This window comes from Psammomys obesus, unplaced genomic scaffold, assembly GCF_907164565.1.
Source record: "Psammomys obesus unplaced genomic scaffold, mPsaObe1.curated_primary_1811, whole genome shotgun sequence".
Lineage (NCBI taxonomy): Eukaryota > Metazoa > Chordata > Mammalia > Rodentia > Muridae > Psammomys > Psammomys obesus.
Window position 1 is genome coordinate 4096488 of NW_026586816.1, and position 14256 is coordinate 4110743.

General features: G+C 51.5%; 1 protein-coding gene across 1 annotated transcript in view; it reads right to left on the reverse strand.

Annotated features, from left to right (window-relative positions):
• Positions 1 to 6241: 6241 nt before the first annotated feature.
• The window catches only part of Cfap61 (cilia and flagella associated protein 61), a 256849-nt gene continuing 248834 nt past the window's right edge, over positions 6242 to 14256 (reverse strand). Inside the window, exon 27 of the mRNA XM_055602635.1 lies at positions 6242 to 6682. Within this exon, the coding sequence (XP_055458610.1) occupies positions 6485 to 6682 (198 nt within the window). The 3' untranslated portion in view covers positions 6242 to 6484. The remainder of the gene's footprint in view (positions 6683 to 14256) is intronic.

The window sequence follows — 14256 nt, forward strand, 5'->3', positions numbered from 1 at the left end:
CCTTTTAACGGGGGGAGGGGGCCATTGTTCTCGCCTCCCGCTTCCCCGGAGCCAATCAGCGCGTCGGCGGCTCCCGGCGAGGGGGAGGGCGGCGGGGCGGCGCGGCGGGGCCGGGCGCGGGGTCGCCGCTAGGTGCGGCAGATGCACCTGAGGGCGCGGGCCCCCGCCGCCGCCGCCCGCGCGGCACACGCCCGCCCCGCCTCCCTTCACGCTCCGCTGCTCCTCTATGGGGAGGCGCACGTGCCCGGGCTTTGTGTGTCGCCTCCGGGGGGCGCGGGGCCGCCAAATGGGCCCGTCCATCAGCGCGACAATGTGCGCCCCCCTCCCGCGCGGGGATTACCCGCGGGTCGCGAGCTAAATAGCAACAAAGGAGAAGAATGGCCCCAAATATGTCAGGAGGACTCAGCCCGCGCCCGGGGCCCAGGGGAGGACGAGGCGCGGGACGGAGCGGGGGCGGGGGCCCCGCGGCTCGGGGGACGCCCCGCCGGAGTCCCGACGGCCGCCCCGGCCCGCGCCCGGGCGGGACCCGGCTCGCAGGGCGACAGGCGGGCTGCGGCGGGGCGCAGAGCCCCGCAAGCTTCCTGGAGTTGGGCAAACAGTTGGCATAGCGCGTTTCCGACCATCCGCGGCCGCGGGGCTGCGCTCCCGGCCGGCTGGCTGTGGTCCAGGAGGGGCTGGAGCGTCTGAACTCGCCCTCCCGGCCCCGCCACCCCGAGGCCGCGCGGGCCCGGCGTCTCCGCCAGGCCCGGGCTCCGGGCGCCCCGGCCGTGCCGGCGCGCGGGAAGCCGCCCTCCCCCGCCCGCGGCCTCATGCATTTTCATTCCGAGCGGGCATTTTGTCTGCGGTTGACATCAGATGCTAAATCAAGGGCTCCGGTCGTGGCGCTGCGCAGGGAAGCCAGCGCCGGGCCGGGCCTGGAGCCCCCCGGAGCCGTGCCCCCGTCACCTTTGTGAAGGAAATTAACCTCCCGCTATTGAGCGCGGGTCGCGGCCAATCTGGACGCAAAAGAGACGCGTGCTGCCGTGGTGGGGGCGGGGAGGGCCAATCTGTCCTCAGAGGGAGGCTGCAGCCCGGCAGGACCGGCAGCTTTCCCGGGCCACCGGGAAGACGACGACAGCGAAGGACACGCGGGTGCGTGCACACACCGCACCCCGCGCCCGGCTTGGACTCAGGCCGAGCAACTTGTCCAGGGACCTCTTCCCGGCCCGGGAAACACAAAAGACTGTGCTTTCTCGGGGACCGGAGTAGACCCCAGGAAAGCAAGGCGGTCAGGACAGGACTGCCCATTACCGGGAACAAAATAGCCAAGACGCAGCAAATGTCATAGCCTCGGGGAAAATGACACTTTACTGAAGTGAGGGAACATTTCCCCCCCTCGCACTGAGGCTAGATTTTTGCTGAGTTTCACTTTCACCAAATTCCACTGAAGGCATTTAATTGTTTCGGGGTTTCCCTCCGAAAATACCCTGGCTTGAAAATTAAATACAGTTTTTTTTCCCCCCCAACAGAATCCACCTGAGTAATAAATTGTAATGGGGACAGTTAAGATGAGTTAACTAGGAGGAAAGAAGGCTTATGATTTTATGTCTGTGTGTTTTTTTTTTAAGCCACCATCTCAAAAAGAGAAAAATTCTTAAAATGAATGCCTTAGAAAGTTAGAAATCCTAAAATGAGTTGAAATCCTAAAATTCAATTTGTGAATGTTTTGATCTGGAAACAACTGATGCTATTTCCTCGCTCTCTTTTGAGCGCTGATTAATATTGCTGATGAAATTAGGAGAGGGAGAGAGGGAGAAGGAGAGAGAGATTCCGAGACAGCTTTGGCCAATTTTATTTTCTAATCACAAATCCCATCTGGGCTGTGGAATGGCAGGCTGGGGTTGGACTCCCCCCATCAGGACATCTAGTCTCACGTACCGAACAGTTTTTATCCAGAAGACTGCCAGAGCAGTTCACCGCCTAGTGAATTCTTAACACACACACACACACACACACACACACACACACACACACACTAATAACTGTGAAGAAGGTGTGTATGTGTGTTGGGTGTGTGGGGGGGTGGTGATGCATATGACCAACAATTGAAAAAAAAAAAAAACCCTTGCCCAAGGGAACTCAAACAGAGCCTTGATTTACTCAGGGAAATCTGTGCAGGCGGTCAATGGATGTTTTCCACGTCGGTCCAGCTAAAAGAAATGGAAACTTGAGAAGTCCCTGGCCTCTTCGGCCGTGCGTACACCCAGCCAGGGTTCAGCGGGCTGCGGGATTCCCTCGGAACATGCCGGCTTGCAGGGGTCCTGTGTCGCGTCTTGCTCGGGAAGAGCCGCGTGTGCCCGCGGCCTGCTTCTCTCCGCAGGAATAACGGATGCAGGAGCGGGATGGAGAATGGAGCGAGACTTCGCCTGAAGCGGAGGCCCAGGTGTCCTCGAGGGCGCCGAGGCGAGGACCCCTGGCTGCAGAGCCGGCTCGGGAGCCTGTCCTCCCCAGGGCCCCCGACTCCTGCGCTCGCGGGGCCGCAGCCCCGAGGCCGCCCGCGCTCCCGCCTTGCCGTGCCTGAGGCTGCCGTCGGGGCTCGCCGTGACCGCCAGCTCTGCTGCGAGCGGAAGCTGAGAGCCTCGCGGTTTCCAGGCCGCGGGAGTCGGGCCCGAGCACGGCCTGGCGTTGAGGCTCAGAGCTGCGCTGAGGGCCTCGGACCCGGGGCGCCAGCCTCCGCCCGCGGGGAGAGGGCGTGGAGACCGCGGGGTTCGTGTGTGCCCGGGGCCCCTGCGGCAGCCCCCGTCGTGACCTAACGGAAGCCCCACGCACGCTCCGGGGCACCGCGACTCGAGGGCGCGGCGCCCCGCCGTCCCGTGTCCGCCGCGGGCCCCGGAGGGCCCGGAGTCCAGCAGACGCTTTGTGTTTGCAGGAATGAAGGGTTGTCCGTCGGTCCCAGGGGCACGCGAGAGCCACGCGCGGGCGGGATGCCGCCGCCCCACCCCCCGGCCGGCCTCCGGGCACCTTCCGGGCCTCCCCGCCCCGAAGGCCGCTGCCTTTGTTCGGCGCATTAGCATAAAGCTGCCACGGATCTCCCGTTTAAATAATTCCACACAAAAGGAGAGTGCATGAAAGAGCTGGAACAAGGGTGAGGCGGCGAGGCCGCGCCGGGCGCCCGGGCGGGAGGGCCGCGCTCGAGGGCGCCCTCCCTCCGGGGCGCAGGGCCCGCAATCTGCCGGGCGCCCAGGAGGAGGCCGCCGCGCCCCTCCCCCACAGCCGGGCGCCGTCGGGCCACCGCACCCCGCCGGCGTGCCCTGGGGCAGTTCGGCTCTGCCGCGGGTGGGGGCGGGAGGGGAGGACGTGGGGTGGCCGGGCCCGGGGCCGGCGCGGGCAGAACGTGGGAATGTCCCCGCTGGACCCTCCGGGCAGCAGGCGGGAGAGCGGGACAGCGCCGCCCGAGGGCGGGCAACTGGGGCAGAGTCGCCCCAAAGCCACCGCTGTCTGAAAACGACCCCACGGAAGCGGAGCCAAACCCGCCACAGAGGCCCCCAAACCCCACCACCCTCGGGGAGCCTGCGGGGCACTTTTGGCCTGGGCCTGCTTTTCTCACAACTTCTCCTCGGAGCTCGCTTCCATCCTCTCCCGTTCGCCCCACCCTCCCCCTCTTCTCCACCTCTTTTGACTGTTTCTCCGTCCCGTCGTCCCCCCCGCCCCCCGGCTCCCCACTCTTTAGGCCAGTCTCTCTGTCTCTTCCTCCCCACCTCGCTCGTGGTCTTCCCTCCCACTCCCAGCCCCCACCCCCAGACTGTCCCTTCCCTGCCCTCTTACTGTCCCTCTCCCCATCTCTTCCAGCCCCCTTCCCCAGGGTTTCTCTGCCTGACAATCCCTTCCCCCTTCCTCCTCACTGTCCTTCCTCCATCCACGCTCTGTCTCCTCCCTCCTTCTCTACCCTCAGCCACTCTTACCTTCTCTTTTCCTCCTCCCTCGATCTTCCCCCCACTCCTTGCCCCCACCCCCACCCCCACCCCGAAACAGGCCAACGTGTGTTATTTTATTTGTCTAGAGGGAGCCTATTTGTTCAGTGATGTGTGGCCTCCTGGTCGCCCGCTTTAATGGGGGACTCGGAGGCAGGGTTTCTGTGAGCATTAGCATACAGCTGCCGGCTCCCGCCCGGCCCGCGCTTACTTCACGCCGGCCTTATCTGCACCTCTCTCAGGCCGAAAACAATCAACAGCTCCTCACACACGCGACTTCCCAGCCCCAGTCCCTGCTAAGACTGGCTTGGCTAACTGCATTCTCTTCTTGCTCTCTCTCTCTACCCACTCTCTCTCCTTCCCAAGGGTAAATATTGATTGCCTCATTTTTATCCTCCAGTCAGGTTTTTTTCTCTCTCACACCATCTCTTGTTTTTCTTTTGAGTTCCTGGTATTTGAGTGCAATAAAGCCACCAGGAGCCACGTGGGGCCAGGAGGAGGCTCCATTCCTTATTCATGAACCGACATCTGTGAGAACGTTAGAAGCACCCACAAGTCGTGTTTGGAAATCTAACTTTGGCATTTTCTTGACGATATTCTTTGGTTACAGCAATAGAGTTGGGAAATCGGGTAGACCCTCTGAGATGCTGCCATGTTGGTCTCTTTGAATCTTTACGGTTGTCTCCTCCAAAGCCCTCACGTGAAGCAGCTTCGAGCTCTGCTCAATGACTGTGAGTCTTCATGCCTTAGGAAGCTTGTTCTCTACAGCTGCACATACATGCCCGTGGTCCTGGGTTCGGAAGTTTGCTTTCTAAGAGTGGGACACGGATTATGTCACCAGACACCCTTTGTAGGCCGCAGTATGCATTACATATTCTCACACCTGTTGTGATGCCCAAGACTCACCTTTTTAAAGACAGCAAGGAAGGTGCCGCACTGAACAGATATATTCAGACTTGCTGTTAAGGTCCACCCGGTCACTTTTGCCTCACTGGAGGCTTTATCATGGTACAGCTAGCTGGTCACAAAAGTCCTAACTGTTAAAGCAGCTCACTGGCTGTTCTGTAGCCTGTAGCCCAGGGTCCCAGGGCCTGTCCCCCATGTCTTTACATTTGCTAGTGAGTTTGATCTGGTTCCTCTCAGGAAGGAGAAGAGGAAAGGACCAGCACCTGGTGCCTGAACTGACACCCTGAGACACACGTTGGGTGTGAGTGGTGAAGCCTGGGCCAGCAGCGACTGGTTTCCATTCAAGTGATAGTTTGTACCATATGACCACCGCTGCCTCCCCCTCACTGCCCTGTACATTTGTGCAAAACCTATGTGTGAAGGAATTAGTGGCATTTATTGCCTGCTTTTGTCTGACTGCAGAAAAATAGGGAGTTCAGTGTTGCGGAACAATTTTCTTGTGAGAAGCGTCAAACAACTTGGCTGCTCCAAGTACTGGGGCAGCTTGCGGCAGAGCTGGATGGTGTGTCCACGTCTGGATTGCCGGCTCCCGCTTGCGGAAGCTGGGAGAATCTTGCCACCTTTTTGGGGAGGGGGGGCCGAGGGGGCGAGGGTGAGGTGATAAAACCCACAATTGTGTTTGTAAAAAAAAATATTTAAGCCCTACTGTGGGTCAGTTGTGCCACACTGTTCCTGTTTATTCCTGAATCAGTTAAAACTTGCTTTGTTTTCGAGAGAAAAGAAGGTTGTTTCCTCCCTTCATTTCTTTCTTCTCTGAGATGGTTTCACTTCGCAGCCCAGGCTGGCCTCAAAATCACTACATTGCTCACTACCTTTGAACTCATGGTGATTCTCCTGTCTCAGACTCTGGCAGTACTGGGAAGGAGAAAAAATATATATATATTATTATCCACAGTGGACAATACAAGGGACCATCCTGTCTCCACCTCGCTCCCCCTGGAGATCAGAGCAAAGAAAATGAACTGGAATAATTTCCCTCCACATTTTAGAACTTGAAATCTGTGTGAGAATTTTCTGGTCTACCAGTTTTTCTTCTATGTTCATGGTCAGCAGAATGAATTGAAAACAGTAAGGGCTGTGAAAGTAGTCTTCTTGGTTTCAAAAGGTCAGGTAGGTGCCACCCTGTCCTCCCAAGGGTGGATTGCAGATTTAATTTCTCCTTGTCTGCTTACCAATTTCCCCTCCTGGGCACACTATTGCTATTATTATTTTATGTATCACCCACTATTACTGGGTGCACATAGGAAGGGCTGGTGGGACTGGCAGCTGAACATTCCAGGAAATTGAACAGAATCACACACAAGGTAAAAACAAGTTTTGCTCAGTAGGAGCTCATTTTATTGCTAGAGTGGATCATTCTACACAGAACATTGCCTGTGTGTTAAGCTCCCCGGCTTGGCTGTGCCACACGGGCTAGCGCCACCTACTGGAGCACTGAGAACCCACTGGAGGAAGTGCGGGTAAGAGCGCGCTTGTGTGTGTGTGTGTGTGGGGGGGGGGGTGTTCTATCTGTAGAGCGCCTGGCTGACCTGACAGTTGATGTGATGCCAGGGAAACGCTGGCTGCGGCTAAATGATGTCTGGCCATGCGAACATGGGCAGGTGGTACTTGTTGTAATGTAGGTAATCCAGGATGCTCTTTTCCAGCAGGTTCTTGTAGATGGACTCCTCAAAAACCCTCTGGAGGTACTTCTGGGGCTTCTCATTCATGTTTATTTCCTCCTCCTCCAGCCTGTAGGCTATCTGCTCCATGGTAGGATTGTCATCCTGTGAACGCAGGAAAGAGGCCACAGTCAGAGCACCAGGAAAGAGGCCACAGTCAGGGCACCACTAGGGCAGGGCAGTGTCAGCTTCTGAAGGATGGGGCTTTTTCTAGCTTTGTGGAGAGTCTCCATAAAGGTGACAAAGCACACGTAAAGGTGCACTGTTATTATTATCATTTTCAGCGGACAGTTCAGCACGCTCACACTGCTGTGCCACCATCATCGCCAGCACTGTCTTCGGAGTTTGAATCCTGAATGACAGACTGTCTCTGTAAACAGGGACGGTCGCTGCCATCCCCCACTCACCCCCGGTCCCTGGCTCCTCCCTGGGGCACCTCTGACAACTGCGGCCCCACGTCCTTTGTGTTTGACGTAACACAACAGGCTCCTATTCAGCATGTAGCATGGTGGCACCATGGAAATTTTAAGCCCTTAGTTTTTCAGATAAAAGTTATCTGCTTGCTTTAGCATTTGGGCATGAAATCTCCTAAGCGGTGTTTATTGCATTGCGTCTTGGCCAAGGGGTAGAGTTGAAGACCCTCAGCCTAAGGTGTTGGTACAAACTCTTATTAACGTCCGTAAACACAGGACACGGGAAGAATAAAGTTAGTCGAGACTGTGCAATCTACAAAGAGTAGAGGTTTTGTGACATCTTGTAAAAATTTCAAACACATAGCCTGGCAGTGGCGGTGCCCGCCTCTAACCCCAGCACTCAGGAGGCAGGGGCAGGCAGACCTCTGAGCACGAAGCCAGCCTGGTCTACAGAGCAAGTTCCAGGACAGCCAGAGAAACCAACCCTGCCTCAAAACAAAGCAAAACAAACAATCGAGAACAAAAGAAACGACACAAGAAAACAAAAACCCAAACACCCAGGTTGATAGGCGCAGCGCACCACTCAGCGCTCACAGATGGCCCTTGCTGTGGGTCCTGCCCATCTACAGCAGGGCTGCGATGAAGGATCTTGAGTTGGTGTGCTCTTACCAGCATGGCGACTACTGATCACCTCAAACAAAGGTCACATTGTACTTACACCACCTTCCACTATCCCCTTGTATTTCAAATAGAAAAAAGGGAATTATTCCCCTGGACCATCACGGAGAGAAGACTCGAGCATCGTCTGGCCGTTTAAGCATGGCAGGACCAGGTCTGAGGGAGTAGAAGCACAGTTTAGAGCAGCCAGGGCTCAGCACAGAAACGGTGGAAGCTGAACGCTGGGCTGGGGAAAGGTAGATGATGCCTGGACCAGGAGCTGGAGAGCGGACAGCGAGGGGCCAGCAACCCACGGATGTCCTCTGCTCACTCCATGAAGCGGGTTCTTCGGGCTTTGTGGAGGATTCTGTTCACCAGCACCAAACACTCACCTGACAGAAAGTGGGGTTGGTGCAGTGCAAGGCTGCCGTGAGTGGGGAGGGTGGTGAGGTCACAGAGCGGGCAGCTTCGACCTCCCCCCACACTGTGCCTATCTGCCACCAGCTCTCCTCGAAGTGTCCATGTCCCACGTGGAGTACCACGTCTGGCTTCCTTCACTTCCTGTAACGTCTTGGCTTTTTATGGTCTTCTGAGGAATCCCCTTGTTTTTCAGTTTTATTTTTGGCTCACTACAATTGTGTGTATGTATGGGTGCCGTGTAGTGGTGTAGTTTGCAGATGATGAAGGCTGACTTGAATGTCCAGTGCTGTCTATACTCACCACGTTCTGTGTTAAAGCCCACCCTTATGACAATTTTGTCAAAACTGCACATTATTAGTGACAGTCAGCAGGCCGTGTAACAGGGGACTGAAATGTACGCTCAAACATCCCCTCTCTCCCATCCTCCCCACCTGACCAGCTACCTGCAACCACCACTACTCTGGGTTCTTTTTCTGTAGGTCCATCTTTTCAGGTTCTGTAAGCGAGACTATGCAGAGCCTGGCTTCTTTCACGGAGCTAATCCAAACTGTCACGCAGGACAACTCTTTTTTAGGGCTGAATAGTGTTCCGCTGTGTGTACACACCGCATTTTCTTTCTCCACTAGGGCACGGATGGGCAACTAGGCTGTTCCTATGTCCTGGCTTTTGACGCTGCAGTGAACACGGCAGTGCAGACAGTGCCCTCCTCACGCCAGTTTCTCGTGTGCCCACCAACAACGGTCAGCAAGTTTCCTTCTTCACCCGCCCATCTTACCAGCACCTCTCTTTCTATAGCAGGCATTCTGAAAGAATCTGGTGGCCGCTTGCTGCGTTTTTCATTTTCAGTCCTTGATGATGTTAACCTTTTTTTTTTTTTTTCCATGTTTATCTGCTGACCATTTGTTGGTGTCCTTTTGACAAACGTCTGTTCAGGTAATTTGCCTATTTTTTTTTTTTAAATTAGCTGTCTCTTTTGCTATCAGACTGACTGAGCTCTTCCTGTTCTTCAGCTATTAGCCTCTATCCCATGTATGATCGCAAATACGTTCTCACAACCTGAGGATTGTATGGACTCTGCTTGACATTTCTTTGTTGTGCAGAAGCTTTTCAGTTTGACCTAGACCCACTTCTCTCTTTTGCTTTTCTTGCCTGTGCTTGGGTCATATTAGAAAACCCTTGCCCAGACGCTGAGGAGGCTGCTCTCGTTCTCTTCTGGGAGTTCCAGGATTTCAGTATTATAAGTGTTGTCTGATAAACCCCTGTTCCTATTCTTTTGTATGTGAATGTCCACTTTTCTCAGTGTTGTTATTGAACAGTCTACCTGTCCTCATTGTACGATGCCTGTTAAAAACTAAAATCAATTGAGCAGGAAGCTGGAGAGACGGCTCAGAGGTTAAGAGCACTGTTTACTTTTCCAGAGCTCAGTTTGTTCTCAGCATTCATATGGTGGCTGACATGTCTCTGACTCCAGTGCCAGGAGATTTGATGCCCTCTTTGGGAACTAGGCATGCACATGGTACAGCAATATATGTGCAGGCAAAACACTCATACATGGAAAAGTAAACATTAAAAAGCTAACGCAACACCTTAAAATCAGTCTGCTAAATACTCTGTATTCATGTATGAAGTTATCAAAGGAAAAATTACAAGTTTTAAAGGGAGTTCTTTCAGCAGATTAAAAAAATTGACTGTAAATGCATGGGCACATTTTCCTATCCTGTTGGCCAGTGTAATTGTCTTTATTCCTTGCACCATGCTGTTTGGCTTACTGTAGCATTTACATGTATTTCAAAATTAGGTAGCATGGTGTTTCTACCTTTATTCTTTTTGTTTTGGCTAGTCTGATCTTTGGTTCCATATAAATCTGAGACACCCTCCCCCCATTCCTGTACAAACAGCCACTGGGATTTTTCTAGGGATAACACTGAATCTTGTGTTGCTTTGGGTAATATGGGCATTTTAACAAGTTTAATTCTTCTCATCTCTGAACATAGGATGATTTACTTGCATCATTTCCAACTTCTTTATCTCCCTCTGGCTCAAGCCTTGGGTGTCTGAAAGGCTTTGTGGTGCTAGAAAGAGCCACAGAGGTACCTCAGAGGGAAATGCACGTTGGGACTCTGACTCCTGCTTCGGGATGGCCTTTCCTGGAGATACTTGCTGGCCAGGCCTAGGGCCACCGCATGCAGAGGCAGTTTAGGTGTCACAGTCCTCTCTTGAGGTGTTATCACCTGCTCTTTAAGGTGGTGGCTGTCCAGGGAGTTACAGAGATGGAGGTCTGCTGGGCAGACCCAGGGCAGATGATCCACAACAGCCTGGCTGGAGCTCTTTATAAGACCCTGATGGATTCCACAGAACCATCCATGGTGTCCAGATTACCCCATCATCTCCATTCAGTGTCTGCTCTTCTGGAAGCATATGGCCACCAGACTGGTTTCCTGATTAACTGTGGATGCTTTGGAGGAAATGGCCCCCACACTAGAGCCATGTTCAGTTCCCAAAACAGAACCCAGAATGACATGGTGTAGGAAGACACCAGAGGCAAGGAGACTAGGCAGTGGACAAGTGAATGGCCTTCACCAAGAAGAGCAAAACTGACCAGTTAGGTTCCATTAGCAGCAAAAGTATCAGCTGAGCATGAAGGAAGGAGGGGGCCGGCAGCCTGTGGTGGAGCTGCTGACTGGAAGGGACTAGAAGTGGCTAGAGGCTGAGGAGAGAGCCCTGGGGCCTGTTGCAGTTGAAGCAAGAGACAGATCTGCGGGAGCTGAGGGCAGATGTGTCCCTGGTTGGGTTATTTCATTTTTGTTGCTAATGCTATTGTAACCAAGATTGTTTCCTTACTTTCTTTTTCAGTGAGATCATTGCTAGTGCTTTACTTTTCTGTCCTGCTATGTACTGTTACTCAGGTGGCTTTTCCTCCCTCCCTCTCTCTCTCTCTCTCTCTCTCTCTCAGAGTTTTAACCCAGCAACATGGCTGCTCTGGCAAGGGATCACATCCAAAGATCTTCTAGGTCTAAGTGATCTGGCTGGAACGCAGACACACTCTGGATTACAGCATGATCTGGGTGGAATACAGACAAGCCCTTAATATACACCTATAATCCCAAACAATGAAGGTAAGGTTCATGTATTGAAGGAAACAGCCGTTTTGAAAGTGATGTCTAATTGAGGGGCAGAGAGAGTGACAAATTAGAGAAAGACCTGACAGAATGAGTCAGAGACAGGATACGCCCAAGCCTCATGAGAAGAGGACAGGAAAGAGAGGCTTGATTAAGAGCAGTGTGGAAAGAGGAGAGGTTTTTTTTTACTGAGAGTTTTTACTGGGGCAGATTTACAGAGACAGGTTGCAGAGAGAATAAGGTAGACACAGGTGAAGGCAGAACGAGCCAGAGAATGAGAAGGAGCCAGAAGAGTGGAACATATTGCCAGAATTAGTAGGAGGCCAGGCAGAGCAATTCAGCCAGAATCTGAGAGAAGCCAGTTTGAATAAGTCAGCCTGGAAAGGAGTTTGGGCCTGCACAGCTGAGCTGAATCAGCCAGTCAGAGTTCAGAATGAGCTAGAAAGGCTTGGGAACAGCTCTCATTTCGTCCCCTCATCTGAGAAAAAACAAAACAAAACAAAACAAAACAAAAAAAACAGTTACCCCCTTCCCTTGCCATCCCCTTCCCATCCCCGCTCGCTGCTGGGAGTGGAATCTGGAGCTTTGCACAAATCGTGGAGCAGCACACCCAGCCTTCACTTATCTGTTATAACAGGATGAGCTCTCTCTCAGCTTCCTGCTCCACCCACGTGTTGCAGCCCTGTCACTCTGAGTTCTCCTTCTAGAGCCACAAGCCAAAAGCAAAACAAAACGCCCAAACTCTTCTTCCCTAAGTTTCCTCTGGTGATGGTATTTTCTCACAGCAACAGAAGAGTAACTAAAACAGAAATCGCTTACTTTGTTTTTTTGCCTAATTGCTCTGGCTGCAATATTTTGTGCCATTATTGACTGGAATTGGCAAGAATGGTGCTCATTTCCTGTCCCCAATCTCTGAGTGTGGTGCTGTGAGATTGTAGTATGGGACAGAAGGTTATGTCTCTGCTGAGTTGATCACATGGCTTTTGTCCTGAAATATGATTTTGGGGTTGTTTTTATTTTCATGGCTGAGTACTATTGTGCAAAGAGACCATTGTTTATCCATTGATATGCTGGTGGACATGAGGGTTGTTTTCTCTGTCTGGCTATTCTGAGCGTGTTGAATATTTGTGTGCAGGTATTCATTTGAATAGCTTTCTAGTCTTAAAAAAAGAAACCTGATGGGTCAGGCTGATGGGTCAGAGGATAATTCTCTTTGACTTTTTAAGGAATCAAATCATTTTTCATGGCAACTGCTTAATTTTACATCCTCACCACAGAGTTATGTGAGGATGCTATTTCACATAACTTCCTGTCTTTTCAAAAGATTCATTTATTTTTAAGAGTATGAGTGCTTCAGCTGCATGTACATCTGTGCACTGTGTGTGTGCCTCGTGCAGGGAGAGTCCAGAAGAGGGTTCATATCCCTTAGGCCTAGGGTTACTGACAACTAGGAACTGATAACCAGTATCTTCTGGAAGAGCAGCTGGTGCTCTTAACTGCTGAGTCATCTCTCTCTAGCCCTGTCCTTTCATCCATCCATCCATCCATCCATCCATCCATCCGTCCATCCGTCCATCCATCCGTCCATTCGTCCATCTCTCCATTATTACAGTCACTCCAGTGAATGTGAAGTGGCCTGCCATTGTCCTTACTTTTGTTCCCCTGGTGAGTAATATTATTGAGCGTCTTTTCATGTAAATGAACATGTGTGCAGACTCCACTTTTTGTTTGCTTGTCTGTTTACTCCTGGAACTCCCTGTATAACTGGGACTAGCCTCGCTCCTCCTGCCTCAGACTCCCCCATGCTGGGCTTGCAGGGAAGCTCTGGCGCCTGGCTACATCCAGCCCTTTGGTATTCCCTGTTAACATAGCTCGCACAGTGACTATGACTGTCCTGTGAAGTACTACACTAGTTTGTTACTGTTGCTTTGATGTAAGGGTTGAAATTGGAGAGTATAAAGCCCTCAGCTTTGTTCAGCTTCCTTGGAAGACAGTTCTGGCCATTTGAAATCTCTTGCATTTCCATATGAACCTCTCTATGTCTATGAAAAAATGGCTTTGGGATTTTGATAGGATTTCATGGAGTCTGTAGCTGCTTTTGGGTGCTGCTTCCATCTTAACAAAATAGTCTCTTACGCCTATGGCTGAGTTGTCCTTCTGCTCATTTATTTGGGCCTTTGAATCTTCCGGAACATCATGTTGTTTTCAGTGTGTTGTACTACTTTAATTAAATCGATTCTGAAGTATCTAATTCTTTTTTTGATGTTACTACAAGTAGGACTATTTTCTTAATTCCGTCGTCATTTTACTAATGTAGACAGCTGACTGCTGTTTGTTGGTCCTGTATCCTGAGATTTTGCCAAGTGCATTTATTAGCTTTATTATTTCCTGGATTCATTAGAATTGTGTCATCTAAGAAAATCCATAATTTTACTTATTCCTTTCCGAGGTAGGTGTCTCTTATTTATTATTTATTTTTTCTTGTTTAATTGCTCTGGCTAGGTCATATTTAATTGTCTTCCAAGGCAATGTTGAACATTAGCAGTGGAGGGAGACATCTTTGTCTTATTCCAGCTTTCAGGAGTAAGGTTTTAGCTTTCACCAGGAAGTCTGACACCAGCTAAAGGTTTTTCATAATCTAGCAGGTAGGAGAACTTTCCTTCCACTGTTAGTTGTTCTTATTGTTTTTTTTTATGTGTGTACATCCATGTGAATGAATGAATTCATTTTTTGTGTGCTAGGCTGCTCACATTCCTGGGGTAGGTCTCTCATGGTAATGATGTATAATCCTTTTAACATGCTGTTGGATTTGGTTTGCTAATCTTCTGTTGAAGGTTTTTACATCTAAATCCATAAGGGATACTAGCCTGTGGCTGTTTTTTTCTTAAAATTTATTTTTATGATGCCTTTGTCTGGCTGTGGTTATCAGAATAATGGTCCTCTCTCCTATTTGTTTTAGCAGAGTTCAGGAAAGACTGAAGTTATTTATTTAAATGTTTTGTATGAGTCACTAATGAAGTCTGAGTTTAACTTGTATTGAGCTGTGTGTCTGTTTTCATGTGTCCATGGA